At 51.1% G+C, this 16,204-nt stretch overlaps 1 protein-coding gene across 6 annotated transcripts in view; it reads right to left on the bottom strand.

Moving 5' to 3' along the window:
• The window catches only part of PHKA1 (phosphorylase kinase regulatory subunit alpha 1), a 73,252-nt gene that overhangs the window by 34,689 nt on the left and 22,359 nt on the right, over window positions 1-16,204 (bottom strand). For all 6 annotated transcript variants that reach the window (XM_073360593.1, XM_073360595.1, XM_073360594.1 and 3 more), the window contains exons 9-16: window positions 14,986-15,039; window positions 12,776-12,898; window positions 11,670-11,765; window positions 9,291-9,398; window positions 8,118-8,196; window positions 6,952-7,086; window positions 3,202-3,311; window positions 943-1,087 (exon numbers count right to left, since the gene is read on the bottom strand). In XM_073360593.1, the coding sequence (XP_073216694.1) occupies window positions 943-1,087; window positions 3,202-3,311; window positions 6,952-7,086; window positions 8,118-8,196; window positions 9,291-9,398; window positions 11,670-11,765; window positions 12,776-12,898; window positions 14,986-15,039 (850 nt within the window). The remainder of the gene's footprint in view (window positions 1-942; window positions 1,088-3,201; window positions 3,312-6,951; window positions 7,087-8,117; window positions 8,197-9,290; window positions 9,399-11,669; window positions 11,766-12,775; window positions 12,899-14,985; window positions 15,040-16,204) is intronic.

Below are 16,204 nucleotides of genomic sequence, written 5' to 3'. Positions count from 1 at the left end.
GCAGCTCTTTAGAAGCTTATATGCAGCTCCTTGTATCGGCATCGACTCCAGGGCTGGAGCTACAGGCGCCAACTTTCCAATGTGCTGAGGGGTGATCCTTGCTCAACCCCTGGCTCTGCCACAGGCCCTGCCCCCACTCCACTCCACCCCTTCCCGCCCCCTCCCCTGAGCCTGCTGTGCCCTCCCTCCTCCCCCCACCCCCTTCCAGAGCCTCTTGCACACTGTTTGGGATGTGTGGGGAGGGAGGGGAAGGCGCCAAGCGGCGGGGCAGCTGGTGGGCGGGAGGTGGGTTGATGGGGGGCTGCCAAGGTATTACTGGGGCTCTTTGGCAATGTTCATTGGTAAATTCTGGCTCCTTCTCACGCTCAGGTTGCCCACCCCTGTTCTAAAGGATTGGCAACAGCGTGATTTGTGGGTAAGATCTGACTGGTATATTGACCTGGGTCTGGGGCTTGGTCCTTTGGAATTGGGAGAACTTTTCTTCGTTTACTGGGGTATTGGTTTTCATAACCATTCATCTCTATAAGGAGTGGCACTGGTGGTGATCCTGAGAAACTGGAGTGTCTGAGGGAATTGCTTGTATGACTTCTGGTTAGCCAGTGGGGTAAAACCGAAGTTCTCTCTGTTTGGCTGGTTTAGTGCGCCTTAGTAGTAAAGGACCCCTAGTCTTGGGCTGTGACTGCCATGCTCTAAGCAATTTGTCCTGAATTGATACTCTCAGTAGTGTCCCGCCAAAGGCCGCTTTGTTACAACAGGTCAGAGCATGACAGCACAGGTCTGCTGCCTTCCCATTGATCAGCTGGGACCTTCGGACCAGCTCCACAGAACTTCCTAGTGCACATCTTCTAGGGGTTGGGGCTAAGAGGCTACACTACGTTTAAGGGCTGCATTGACTTTGCCTTTCTGGATATCCGTCAAGAGACAGGCCAGAGGGCCCTTTACCGAGCATGGTTTGCGAGATGGGGAAGGTGATTGTCGGCCGTCCAGTCATCCTCCAGCAGCTGCACAGGTAGGAGAGGTCTGTCCGCAGCATCTCCACGATCATCTTGTTGTCCAGGGCCAAGTAGAACTGCTGCTGATCGATGAACTGCAGGGGACGCAGGAGCAGAGGTGAGCGTGAGAGGCTGAAAGCCACGAGGACTCGGACTGCTGCTGCAGCACAGGGAGAGGTGGGCAGTGTTCCATTCATAAGACGAAAGAGCAAAACTAGAAAGGGCTTCTGCAATGTCACAGCAAGCAGGTCAGTCCATTGCCATGGATTGGTTCTGGGCATCTGCAGGATTTAGGGGTCTTACAGGTGGCATGTTCTGTAGGCTGCATGAGTGCAAGACAGGCAATACTGGAGAATCACAGAGGCTGTATGGGAGAAGCTAGTTCCTGGCTGCTAGGAAATCCTTTCTACATAACCTGCCTGGAGACTGACAACCCCAGATTCAAGACTCCTGCTTTAGGCACGGCTGCCAGCTCTCCAGCTGATAGGCAGGTGTGGGAAGATGCTAATGCTGTCATACAGCGATGGGAACCTGCTGGTTGCCACAGAGTAATTAATCAGAATCCATGGCAGTGACACTTCTGGAGAGAAGAGCAATGGGCGCTGCTCAGCAGCATCCTGCTGTGAGGGGAAGTGCCCTTCCAGTGCATTTCTAGCAGCTACCATAGTGACAAAGCGCATCAATACAGAGACAGACCAGATTTCAACAGCTCTGTAGCAATCACTGTTAGATAAATGCCCTCGTGGGGGCAGCGGGGGGGAGGGGGTGGTGTTACTTATTTCCCACATAGTCTGTTTCTCTCCTCATTTACCCTCCTACCACCCATACACAAGTCATTAGCCCAAGAGACACAAGCATGGCTGCTGTATCATCTTGGTGACGGGAGCTCCGACTGCTCTGTGTTCTCCTGACAGCCTGTGGACTTTAGGCTGGGCTGACAGCCTCTGTTTGCCTACAGAGCTGCAGATGGTGTAGGCTTCACAGCCTCTCCAGTGTGCATAGGCCTGATGCAGGGAAGTCACCTGCTGCAGCAAGAGGATGACCTGCCTCTGTGCCCACGCAGCCTTCAGGCTCTCTGCCATGCCTGCCAGCCTGGGGACCAGTTGGCAGGAGATTTTAATTGCTCAACTACTCTCTGCACATAGGAGCCATAGAATCATAGAATATCAAGGTTGGAAGGGACCTCAGGAGGTCATCTAGTCCAACCCCCTGCTCAAAGCCATGCGGCAGCGTGATGCACCCTGGCTTTTGATTGTTGCACCCCTAGCCTGGGCTGGAACCAGGGACCTAGAAGGTGGAAATCTCCCTGCTGTATTACCAGTCCCTCTTGGTGTTCTTAAAAAGGAGGAAACCAAGAGATTTTAGTGGTTTTTTGGGGTTTTTTGTCTGTTTGTTTTTTTTAAAAAGAAAATCAGGTTTTACGGCTTTTCCTAATTTCTCCTTATTCACAGCAGCCTCAAGTGGGCTTCCCTGTTTGTAAAGAAAAGGAAGAATTGCTTACAGGAGCACTTCCTGCCCACACTCTTGGTGCCTCCCCAACCAGGAGGCGCTGGCTGTTCCCCTTTCCCTTCTTGTGAGGCTTTCTCCACAAACTGCTTTGTTGCTACGCCCAGCTGCAGAGTCTTGAGCACCATGGCATCATATGGTACCATGGGCAGCCAGGACTGTTCCCAGGACTGGCTGAGCAAAGAGACATTTCCTTCCATTGCTGTGCACACACTGCTTTTATGGTAGGGTCCACACAGGGGCTGGACTGCTGCCATGGATCACTTCCTTTAAAAAACAGCATTGAAGCACCTGCTATGGAGAAACTGACAGGTTTCCGTGGACTGGGAAGGCCCCAACTCTGACTTCATGCCTCTTCGAGAGGCAAGGTAGGTGGACCAGCCTTTTACTGGACCAGCCTCTGTTGGTGAGAGACTAAGAAGAGGAGCTCTGTGTCGCTTGAAACGGTGTCTCTCTCACCAACAGAAGCTGGTCCAGTAAAAGACATTCCCTCCCACACCTTGTCTTTCTAATATCCTGGGCTCCACATGGCTACAACTACACTTAGCAGTCTGCAGCATCCTTTAAAAAGAAGCTTGTGCTTCAAGCCCTAAAGGCCATGCACCTACCTGGTTGGAGCTGCACCGCTGACACAGCATGGTTAATACACATCTACCACCATGACACACACTCAGCTGCCACACTGCCCAGCATGGCCACCTACCTGGGGTGTAAAGGTGAAGATGTTCTTTCTGATGTCATAGAGCTTGGATGTGCCCAGGACTCCCATGTAACGGAAGGGTCGTCCACTCAGGTTCATTTGCTTGTTGCGACCTGTGAGAAGTGAGAAGAGGAGAGGTCAATGCCTCTGTTACTAAAATGCTCCAAGAGGAGACCTAAGACAGGACATTTGGGCAAACAGGCTCAGGCTCAAAGGCTGTCCCCACGCAAAGAAACCCATTTGATCCACGACACATCTGGAGCAAGAGTGTTTCCAATAGTGATGCTTTGTCCGAAAGTGACAAGATTTTCGGTCAGAGGTCAGCTCCCCACTCTGGATGCGCTATGCTATGCGCTATGGGGGGAGGGATAGCTCAGTGGTTTGAGCATTGGCCTGCTAAACCCAGGGTTGTGAGTTCAATCCTTGAGGGGGCCATTTAGGGATCTGGGGCAAAAATTGGGGATTGGTCCTGCTTTGAGCAGGGGTTTGGACTAGATGACCTCCTGAGGTCCCTTCCAACCCTGATATTCTATGATTCTATGCTGCACCTTAGGCATTATAGCCCATCTGAGCACTAGACTGGGACTCTGGAGATTTGGGTTCTATTCCTGCATCTGGTCTGTTGGAAGGTCTTGGGCAAGTCACTTGGCTGCTCTATGCCTGTTTCTCCATCTGTAAAATTGGGACAATACTGCTATGAAGAGTGCTAGATAAGAGCTAGGGACTCATTATTATGCCCTGCTCCAACACGCTTCTTGCTCTGGAGAGGAGTTAACGTTTACAGCCCTTCCACTGGATCAGGCTCCATTGTTATCCTTGCAGGGGAAACTGAGGATTTGTAGCTTAATTGAAATCCAGCTGCTAGGACTGCCATATGCTCCCTACTTACACTGAGTCCAGCCTCCCGTCGCAAGCGGTGCTGGGATCTTTTGAACTCTTAGGTCCCACACTGCTTGTACCAGAATGTTTGTCTAGCCCCTTGTTAATATATTGGCACCACTGGATAAGGGTTTCCTCACCAGCATGCAGTGAATCCCAGGCAGTGGGGTACAGAGACATGCTCCCACCTCCCTGAGCAGACACATGCAGTGGGGAAGTTATTCACTGTTTAAATGAAGATGTGCTCTCAAAATGGAAGAAGGAGGCAGTGTGATGTTGCACTCCATATATTTTATGGAAATATGCTTATGAGCGTGAATATGATATAACTGGAATATGCTTTATGCAAAAGGTCTCTTGTAAGGTATCATGACAAATGTTATAACCTACTGAATATATTCCTCCTATTTGTCTGCATGTATCATTCTTGTATCTGAAGCTAGAAATATGAGTATAACTCTGGAGGTCCTTTTGTAATCATGCAAAGTGTGGGCCATTAATGGTGGTTTAGAATCTTGATGGCTCCCACTGACTAGGACAATTGGTTGTAAATGGTTTATTTACCTGCACGCCTTCCTGTATACATGTGGGCCAACCCAGGAAGAATGGAGACTATCATGTCACATGATACTGGAATCCATCTTAATCCTTGTACTTTTTCATTGATGATGCAGGGGTGGGGATAAAGCAGAGACAAAAGATTCCTGCCTTGTGCCAAAAGTTGGGGGGCCGGAGGGGGGGGGAAGAGGAGAGAAGAGAAGAGCAGAGCAGAACAGGACAGGACAAAAGACGCTGCCTGTCATGAGAAAACCCCTGCTTACCACAGGAGATGTCTGCTGGAAGTAACAAGGACTGTACCAGGGGAAAGGATTGGGCCCAGACTAGGAAGGAGTCTAGTCTGTGAAAGAAGCTTATTGGAACATCTCTGAGGGTGAGATATTACCTGTAAACAGATTCTTAAAGTATTAGGCTTAGACTTGCATGTTTTTCCTTGGTGACTTACTTTGTTCTATTACTTGAAACCACTTAAATCCTACTTTTTATATTTAATAAAATGACTTTTTTATTAATAAACCCAGAGTAAGTGATTAATATCTGGGGGAGCAACCAGCTATGCACCTCTCTCTATCAGTGTTATAGAGGGCAGACAATTTATGAGTTTACCCTGTATAAGCTCTATACAGAGTAAAATGGATTTATTTGGGGTTTGGATCCCATTGGGAACTAAGTGTCTGGGTGCTGGAGATAAGTAACCTGCTGAGCTGTTCTCAGTTTAGTCTGTAGCTTTGGGGGCATGGCTCAACAAGACAGGGTTCTGGAAGTCCCAAGATGGCAGGGAAAATGGGCTCAGAGGTAATTTCAGCACATCAGGTGACAATCCCAAGGGGGTCTCTATGACCGAACCCATCACAGGCAGATTTCCAGGAAGCTGAAGGCTGTGCTAGCAACGCGCTCCACACGGCTTTCAGGGGCAGCACTGGCTGGAGCTACACAAAGCAGGGGTTGGGATAGGACTTAGAGGTCTCCCGTCCCCAGGCCATCCCTTGACAACACTCAGCATCTGGTGCAAAACAGCTCCCTTCCAGAGATCAAGCAAGCAACACAAGAGGGGACTGCTGAAGAGTGACAGAGGTTTCCGTGCTTGCTTGTTGCGGGAGGGAAGGACTGTCAGCATTAATTCAGACTTCCCTCGCCTGAATTCAACTGGCCTTAAGGAGAGAGGACAGGTCAAGGGCTTGGAATGACAACAGGGCTCCTGTCTTCTTGAAGTGTTCCCTTACCTCAGTGGGTCTCAACCTTTCCAGATGACTGTACCCTTTCCAGGAGTCTGTCTTATGTACCCCAAGTTTCATGTCACTTAAAAACTACTTGCTTACAAAAATCAGACCTAATACACAAAACTGTCTCAGCATGGTGTTACTGACAAACTGTTGACTCCCATTTTTACCATGTAATAATAAAATAAATCAATCAGAATATAAATATTGTACTTACATTTTAGTGTAAACTATATAAAACAGCATAAACAAGTCATTGTCTTATTAAATGTTAGTTTGTACTGATTTCACTAGTGCTTTTTTCTGTAGCCTGTTGTAAAACTAGACAAATAACTAGAGGAATTTATGTACCTCCTGGCAGAGCTCTGCGTATCCCCAAGGGTACACGTACCTCTGGTTGGGAACCACTGCCTTATCTAGATGGCAAGGGCATTCAGACTCCAATTGACCTTTCACCCTCCATGCCCCTTGTCAGATTTTCACCCCATGAAAGCTGCCAGGACAGTCGGAGGGTATGGAGCCAGTTGGAGGTCTGCGTGCAGGAGCCCATCACCTGGGCTGCAGGCTCTGCACTGAGATGGAAATGGTTTTCCTCTCGTTAAAAATCTCACTTCGATCTCCGGCTCTGCTGAAGCTTGTTATAACAAGATCTAGATTTGGAAGTGAGCTTGACCAACATGGCCATATTGATTGCAGCCTGGGCTTACAGTCAGCAGGTTGGAGACTGACGTTGAAAGAGGGATTCTGAGGAATGGGTGGTGAAACGGGGTGGGGAGTTCTCCCAAGAGTCCTTTGCCTGCTAAAGAAGTGGGGTTAAAAGGTGTGCAGGCACGGTTTGAGAAAACACACACCTGTGTTCAGTCAGGAAAGGGTTACTGGCAGCCTCAGGACATTCTCCAACAAGAAATAAGGGTGGGAGCTGACAGTGTTTCAGCCGTGGCAGTGTCACAAGACCCACTGCTCCACTGTCCATTAGAGTACATTGGAAAGTCAGACACAGGGAGGATCGAGTTGTTTCCCAAGCTGCCTCTCCCTGTCCCATCCAGATATTCTATCACCCCGACCCAGGTGCCTTGGCAAAGCTCCGGCCACTCACCCAGTCTGGCATAGATGTGGCTGAGGATCCGGGCCGGCTGCACTCTGATGGGGTACACGTCAGCCACCGTCTCCACCTCGATGCCCTGCTTCTTCAGAATGGCCTTGATGCCGTCTGTCTCGGCTAGGATGCACACTGGGCGAGGGTGGAGAGGGTAGTATCAGCAGCTGGAGATCTCGGGCCAGGAACTTCAAAAAAAGGGGAATGGCCATTGGGCAGTGGAGGTTGCTCAGAGACTGGATGCAAGTTGCTTGGCAATGACTGCTTGGGTTCCCCCATCGTTAGCATCAGCACCCATCCAGCTAACCTGCCACCCTAGAGGACAAGCTGGGCCCTCCACCACGAGGGGTGGGGGTCTGAGAGCCATCCCTCTGGCAGCAACAATTGCCATGTGGAAGCTTTCATTGCCCAGTGGTCTGGGCAAGAGGTCCAGGTTAGCAGGTGACAGAGGTGAGAGCAAGACTCATCAGTATATGAGTCAGCAACGGCACTGGCATGAGGTCATGGCTTAAAGGGAGCACTTAATTTCTACAGCACCTTCTATCCTGAAGGACCCTTAAGAGCTTTACATACTTAAACAGATTCCTTTATATAGCTCCCATGTCACTTCAGCCACTGCTGAAATGTAGCCACCTCTGTGGAACAACATAGCAGCTGTTTAACTGAAGGGAGACAAGGAATCTTTAAATCAGAGTCCCGGCCCCTTCACTCTCAGAGTGCCATCCAAAAGAACAGCATCTCAAGCAGCAAACCAGGCTGGGGCATTGGCTCAGCACTGACTCAGAGGGGAGAGTCCCCACAACAGATACACCGACACCTGAGAGGTCTTCCAATAAAGTATTGATCTGAATGGACCCTGCTTAGCTTGAGTGATCTCACAGGATCAGAGAAACTGTAAGGGGGAAACGTTACTTTTGCCGTCACCTCATGGCACCGCTCACCACCTGTATGAAGGCTTTCAACCTCCTGAAAGGACGACCAGCTGCACCACCCATTACCAGACACAAATAAACATCTGCCAAATCAAGTCAGTTACCAGATCCAGTGCGGTGAAGCTGCCAGCCCTGCTGGTGGGCAGAAAGCCATACTGCATTTGCAGCTGGAGATCCATCCCCTCTTCTGTAGCATACCTACAGCAACCTGTAACATCAGACTGCCATGCTCACCTTGGACTACCACATCTGGCTTCGGGACAGTAGCAAACCTGCGATTCAGGGGATCAATTTCACCTGGAGCCAGAAATCCCTGTGTGAAGAAATAACCAGAGAGAGAGGAATTGCCCTCACAGAGAAGACAAGCTGCTTACAGAGACCCCTGCTAACATTACCCTAGCAGCAGAACACATCAGTAACACAAATCACACATTGAGGACTGGATTAGGTGGGGAACCCCCATCTGTCAGGTTCAGTCGATCAGCATTACAATGGGCTTCTAAAGCCTACTGGAAAAAGATAGTTGGGAAAAACCTCTTCCCCTTTCTGGTACTCATGGATGAGCCCATTCGGAGACAGGAGTGGCAGATTCTTCTTCACCCAGAGTTATTTTGCTTCCTCGGAGGGACTCAGTAATGAACACACTCTGGCCAGAAAGAATATTTAATGCTTTAATCCCACCGTCTCCAGGTCTCAGCTCTTCCAAAAGTAGAAGACAACAGTGCAGAGGAAGCTAGCAGCATAAGAAGCAGGAGGAGAGCTCACCCAGACAGTGTAATAAAAGCAGGCCTGGAAGATGAGTGAAGTAGCCATGAACTGCAGTGGTCATAGTACAGAGCACTGCTGTGCTGAATAGCGGCCTCTGGATGCTGACAGGAGATTTTGCTATCCTGGTGGAGGGATGTTTTACTGCAGAGGGGATGATGTGGTAGATGATGTTACTTAGACAAGCCTCCAGACACTCATATGAGCATATTTCAGAAAAGGCTGCTCACCCAATGCACCAGACAGCAAGCGGCGCAGGCAGAGTGCAGTGACCAGAAAAAGAAAAGATGAAAAAAAGGCCTTGGGTAGAATGCAAGCAAGTGGGCAACAGAACAGCCCCATGTGTTTGTGGGCAAGTGCTACTCAGACGCAGATGCAGAGAGAGCCTAGGAGTAGGGCGCTACAAGGAAAAGCCACAGATTCCATGAAGTTATGGGCAGTTCTCGCAAATTTAAAGATCTGCCGGGCCTGGTGCTAAGCTCTACCAGCTCCCACTGACCATGATGGAGGCAAGAGTGCCCAGCACCTCAATGTTTAATGCAACAGGAACGAAGACTGACTCCTGAGCAGACAAATACCTCAGAGATCAGAGCTGCTAAGCTTGGACTAACCGGCAGCCCAGAGTGACAGGTGTGATCTCACCTCTGCCATCAGGCACCCCAGGATGTAGAGAGACTGGCCCCACATGTGGGGCAGCTTGCCCATAGGGACCCGGTCGACAGTGTGGGGATTCATATACTCCTCATCCACCTGGAAGGAAAAAAAAAAAAAAGTGAGAGATCAGGCAACCGACAGTGCCTACAGCCTAGGAGATGCTGCAGGGCACCAACCCACCACCCAGCAGGGAACATTTTCAGTACTGCCATCACATGCCCGGGGGGCCCCCTCCTATCGGGGTAGGGTATTACCCAGGCAAGCTTCCCCTCCCATGCTCTGATGGGAGACCCCTCACCCCCTCCCAGTTAACTAGGGGAGGCCAATACCACACATTCAGGGCCTCCCAATGCAAATCTCTTGGAAGCAGCTAGAGTTTCCACACAACATTGTAGCAACATTCCTATGGATCTTCCTGGTTTAGCACAGCAGAGTTCTTAGGCTACCAGAGGATCCCCAGTGTGGCTGTGGCATCTTCTCACTCTTGGCAGCTGGATACTGACTTTAAAGGCAATTGACATATTTTAAAGTACCCACCCCCAGGAGATCATAGCTGTCCCCTGCATGCCCCTTCCTCCCTGGCTGCTTTCAGACATTTGGTTCATCAGGGTCAGGCAGCCAGACCTAGAGACTGTCAGAGGGGGGCAAAGGGCAGCCAGCAGAGCTTAGCACCCTGCTAAAGCACTGCCTGGTAGGGCAGGTGTCTCAGCAGCAAGCGACGTCCCTTGGAACTAGTGGCGTGCATACCATGAGCGCTGCAATGAGCTGAAGGGCATGGAGGTGGAAGGAGTTGTGCTTCCCAGCTGGACATGCTAGCTGCATCCACACTGCAGCTGGGGGCGAGCCTGCCAGGCCAGGTAGACAGATTCATGCTCAGCTGCAGCGCAGATGTACCCACTCCATCCTGAGGAGAGCAGACCTGGGATTGAGGGGTGTTGGAGCCAGCTGTTTTGACCTCAGATGGAAGGGAGCACACAGCCCCTCCCCCTCAAGTGCCTCACACACTGGTTGGAAAGGGGACAGCATTAACCCAGAGAACTAGCATGCCCTCAACCCACAGGGCAGGGGTCACAGCAACCTCCAGCCTCTGCCCAGTCTTAGCCCTGACCAGGAACAGAGCACGCTGGAGACGAGACTCAGCGAGCCACGCTCACCCCACCCAGCCCATGCAGAAGGGGGAGGGGAAAGACAGCAGGTGGATTCCTGCAGGAATCAACCACAGCTGTTCTGAGCCTACAGCAGAGGTGCCCAGCTTCACCCCACATTGCCCCTGGCCAGGCAGGGGGACAGCGATGCACAGGTGTCTTGGATAACAGCTGTCATCAACCGCCCTCCCCACTTTGGGCACTGGTAGAGGGAGCATCTATGGGGTGGCAGCAAGAGCATGAGGCGGGGAAGGGAGATTGGATCCCTTTTGATTCCTGCTACCTCTAATGTTTTAAGCAAGAGCCTGGGCCCTGGGCATAAGGTGCAGCCCCCCCCGTTAGCCACTGGCTCATTTAAGAGGGAGCAGGGCCCAGTGACTGTGACAGGGCAGCTGATGCCCAACGGGGCTTAACAGAAGGCACCTTGGCCACATACACAGAGCAAAATAAAAACAAGACTGGGCAAGTCGGAGATACCTGAAGCCAGGCAACTGGCAGAAGGAATAGGGAGTTGCCTGAGGGAAAGAGCTGCAGGATACCCGCCGGAAGAAAACTGTCAGGAGCACTGGCTAGAGCTGGGGGACTGTACCAGGGGGCCAGAGAGCTTGTGGCAGAGCCAGCTTGGTCAGTGCAAGCTGGGCCCAGAAGCAAGGGGTTAATTCAGGAGGGTGGATCCCAGGAGCAGAGATGGCCTCACAGATGGGGAGGCCTAGGAGACTTACACTGCAGGGCGCCTTTTGGCAGAAGACCTGAATGGGAGGAGCCCAGCAGCAAGGGGTTGGCCCTTGAGGGAGGTTCCCCTGAGCAGAGTGGGGCACCCCGGTGAGAAGCCCTGGGGCAGTGGAACCCCTCTCACAGGAAACCTGACTTGGGGCTACAGGAAAAGGCTGAGCCCCAAGGCTTCAAGGGAGAGCAAGGCTTCATGGCTCATGGGAGAGCAGCAGGTCTGGGAACTCTCAGGTGGAGGCCTGGAGAGTGGGTCCCCAGGACAGGGGAATAGTCTTGGGACCGAGCAGTTAATGACTCGGGTGGACGATCTCAGCATGGGATTGAAGAGCTGCTGTGCTGTGACCGTGTTTGGGGAGAAGCTGCCTTTTACAATGAGGGATCTGCAGACTGTGGCTCTTCACATGACTGCAAAGGGGAAATGGAGGCAGGTGTGTCATGCCACAGCCTGCCGTTAGGGAAGTGCTCAAGATGGAGGCTGCCCTGCTACACTCACCTTATTGGGAGGGACACTGTACAGCTCCGGTACCATGCAAACTCCATTCTTCCCCTTGATGAGCACGCCTTCAAGGGCCTCCCTGTACTCCTGGACCTGAGGGGGAAGCACCACAGGGAATCAGCTCCCAACACAGCATCCCCAAGGGCAGAGCCCCCAGACCAGTGCTCCCTATAATTTTTCCCCATGTATGTGCAGAATGAATTTTGTTATATGCACCAATACGGAGGTGATGTATGACACATCACCTCCATATTGGTGCACATAAAATTAATGTGGCAGGGTGGGGCCGAGGGGTTCAGAGTGTCGGAAGGGGCACACAGCTGAGGCGGAGGGTTGGGGGTACAGGGGTGCGAGGGCTACGGTTGAGGGTGCGGGCTCTGGGGTGGGGCCTGGAATGAGGGGCTCAGGACTGGGGATGTGGGCTCTGGGATGAGATGCAGGCTGCCCCAGGGCTACAAGGAGGGTGGGGGGGGAAGAGAAGAGAGAGAACGAACTCCTCACAGCACGTGCCCCTCCTCCTCTCCCCCGGGGCTTGGGTGCCCCTCCCCTGGCTGCAGCAGGTCCCAGCCAGGTGGGTTCCCTGATCACCTATGCAGCGCTTAATAGCCTGCTGCACGGCCACCTGGCTTACAGGGAACTTAGCCCCAGACCCCTCCCCCACCCCACACCAGATCAGCTGGGATTAGAAATGTGCATATAAGCATTAAATAGCAACAGGCAGCACCCATGTGCTCACTCTATGCACACAGGAGAGCACAGAGCCTGGCCCCACTCCCCCACCTGCCATGCCAGCAGTTCAGAGTGTTTATTCCCTTGTAAACCACTGTGAGCAGGGGCTGTCTTTCTGTTCGGTTTGTACAGGGCCTAGCATAATGGGGGGCCTGGCCCATGACTGGGCTCCTCGGCACTACAGTAATAACCAACACAAAGACAGCTCAGCAGTTCTGAGATAGCAAAGCAGGGTGTGCCTGGAGTGGAGGAGACAGAGACTGACAAGGGCACCCCAGGGGACTGTGTTTAACAAGCAAGCAATCAGCTTATTTTTCCCCTTAAAGCCAGACTCCCCTCCCCAACCCAGGTGCCCCCTCCAACCCACACCTTACCTGCTCTACATTGCCGCTGAAGATCCCGTCGATAATGAAGTAGGTCCAGAACAAAGGCCACTCGCACTCAATGTTCTCAAAGAGCTTCAGCTCAGCAGGCTCGTAATAGAGGCGATTTGGGTCCTGTGCAGAGATAGTTAGGTCAAGTCATGCAAAGCTACAGCTGGAGGCTTGTTCCGGCCCAGTGACCCAGTCCCTCTCTCCCTTCTGAGTCATCCTCTCCTGACTCCTTCAGCAGCTGGGTGCTCACATGGTGACCATCTGGCCATGAACTGCTCCAGCCCTGGGAACTCCATCCAAAGGCAGGGGGTAGCTGCCCATCATGCATGACTGTATAACCCAGGTTTCTAGAGCAGCATATGATTTGAGAGAGAAAGAGAGAGAGGAGAGGGGGGGGGAGAAGACATGGATCTATGGTTGAATCCTGCATCTGCACATGACCAGAGAAAGGTAGGGCAGCTAGGAAAGCCAGAGAGTCAGATGTGGCAATTACTGGACATGCTCAGTAGCAGTTTGTGATGCTAAATGGAAAGTTTCCATTAAGGGCAAGGAGTCTTACAGCCCCACACATTCACCATCTGAGATTGATGCCCAACAGACTTCAGGGTATGTTAGAAATATAAGTGATCCAGGCACAGTGAGAGGAGGGTTTGTAAATTTTCCACCTGATTTAGCTGGGCTTCTGTGGAAAAAGTGCCCCCCAGAGTGAGAGCCCCAGGGAAGTTCAGGGGGTGCTTATTTTACGTGCTGATCTCAACACCTATATAATTTTGGATACAGGCTACAGCTTTCCTATCTCACCAGAAACTGAGACCAGTCAACACCTAGGTCATACATAGCCATATAAACTGCTATTATATAGCAATTACTACAGCTTACATCATTATTAACCCAAGGACTGGAATGCTGCTAGCTGGAAGGATCCCCAGACTGCTATTTGCTGACAGAGCTCTGAAGCACTTTCTTTTCAAGCTGGGAAGAATCCACGTGACACAGGCTACATTTTATGGCTATGCTATAAAGAATGAGAACTCAGCTCTGAAAGAAGATCAGTAGGAAACGTGCCTGCTAAAAAGTGTAGAGCTCACCCTGAAATATACGTAACAGCAGCAGAGTGGTGAAAGTCAGTGCAAGGAACACCAGTAGATTTACTAACCAATAGCTTCTGTTTAAAATGTGTAAGTATTCAAATACTATTTACAAGGTGTGTATTAAATGTTTACTTAGAAACCATAGGATTCCCTCTCCTCGCAGCTGACTGGTAGCTGTCATAAACACCAAAGCTCAAGGTTTTGCATGCAATAGCTGTGAGCCTCACTCTGTAGAATGTGTTCCCACAAGGCCCAGAAAAAGACATCTCTGGCCTGGCTTCAGCAAAGTTAAGCTGAGGTGCAGGAACGGGGAGTATAGCAGAGTTGTACATAATTTACCCCCAGCATGTGTTACACAAATGGCACCATCAGGGTGAGGAGGATGGTGAGGAGCAGGGTTCCATCTTTCACAAGCATTCAGTTGTGTGATGGCAGAATGGGGGTGTTAGGGAGGGAGAGAAGGAAATGGGCTCCTCCCAAGCAACTCTCCCCCTCCTGCAAGGTCATATTTCCAGGGGCAATATGGGTCTTCCCAGACGCAGATCAGTATGGAGCTCAGTGTTGGTCGCTGACTTCTCCCAGGAGGCCCATCTGCTGTCTAAGTGCTGCTAATCTTGTCCAAGCAGAGCGGAGCAGTAGGAGGGGGCCGAAGGCCCTGACTATGCAGGACTCCTGCAAGAGATGGCAGGTCCCCTCTGCCTCCCCTGGAGGCATTAACCCAGAAAATATGCCCCATCCCCGTAGCAGGCCCCAGCACCAGGGTGGATAGATATCATCCCCTAACAGCACTGAAAAGCCAACACTCCTCCTCTCCTTCCATAGCCCTCAGCCACCAGGGTTCCCTCTGTGACCCAACACTGCTACTCCATTGGCCACTGCACACTGGCTCTCTTGACTGTGCTACTATGTGGAAGCTTTAGTGATTCCTGAATTAAATGGCCCCTCCATCTTCCCCTCCTGTGCCAGACAGCCTTAGATGGACTTCCATTAACCTAAACCATCTCAGGGCTGATGCTTTAAATGTAGTAAAAGGAACTCAAGACACCCCCACCCCCACATCAGGCAGCTGCCTGGTGCAAAGCAAAGGAAAATCCAGCCAGCAAACCCCACAATACACACCTCTCTAGGGGTCCTGTACCCATCTCTGAGAAACCGGCAGCAGCCGTAACGCCCCTGGAAGAGAAAGGGGAATTCACTTTGGGACAGGGATCTGTTCCTTGCTGCTGGATACAATGCAGTTACAGTAACCACAACTTTAAGCGAGGAGTTATGTTCCTGAAAAATGCTACTTTAAGCGAAACGATGTTAAACGAATCCAATTTCCCGCATATGAATTAATGTAAATGGGGGAGGGGGGGTGTTAGGTTCCAGACCTAATTTTTTTTTTTGCCAGAGAAAAGACTTATATATAAAAAAAATTATATTGTATTATATTTATTTTATATAAAAATAATTAAAAAATTACACACACACACACAGAGTATAAGTTTTAAACAATTTAATACTGTACACAGCAATGATGATTGTGAAGCTTGGTTGAGGTGGTATAGTCAGAGGGTGGAATATTTCCCAAGAAATGCCTTACTGCTAAATGATGAACCAGCACTTGGCTGAGCCCTCAAGGATTAACACATGAACAACAATGTAGCCTCACACTCTGCAAGGCAGCAGGAATGGAGGGAGGGGAGACAGCATGGCAGAGAGAGACAGAGACACACACCCTATGTGTGAGAGAGAGCGTGCATTGCCCCTTTAAGTATGCTGACGCCACTCTAAAGTACACTGCCCTTTTAAGTAGATCAGCAAGTTGAGACAGCAGCTGCTGCCAGCAAGCTCCCTTTGTCCTGAGCCCTGTCATGTCCATCAGTCCCTCCCTCCCCACTGTATGGAGATGGGGTAAGCGGGTGGGCAGGAGTGGGGGGGAGGAGGACACCCTGACATTAGCACCCTTCTTTCCCCTGCACCTCCTCCACAGCCAGCAGGAGGCTCCCGGGAGCAGCTCCAAGGCAGAGGGCAGGAGCAGCACATGGCAGTGAGGGGAGGGACAGCTGAATTGCAGTCAATTGATAGCCTGCTGGGCAGCTGCCGCACAGGGAACTTAGGGGAGCGGGGTGCTGATACGGGGGCTGCTGGTCCTCCCTGGTTCCAAGCCCCCACCAGCTCACTGCAACAGGCTGCTCTTCCTGCAAGCAGTGGACAAAGCAGGCGGCTGCCAAACCACGTTATAAGGGAGCATTGCACAACTTTAAACGAGCATGTTCCATAATTGATCAGCAACATAACAAAACAACGTTAACCGGGAAGACTTTCAGTGAGGAGTTCCTGTATAGCAGAGCGT

The sequence above is a fragment of the Lepidochelys kempii genome, chromosome 9 (assembly GCF_965140265.1).
Source record: "Lepidochelys kempii isolate rLepKem1 chromosome 9, rLepKem1.hap2, whole genome shotgun sequence".
NCBI lineage: Eukaryota > Metazoa > Chordata > Testudines > Cheloniidae > Lepidochelys > Lepidochelys kempii.
The sequence above is the reverse complement of the archived record's forward strand: the minus strand, read 5'-3'. Positions and strand labels throughout refer to the sequence as shown.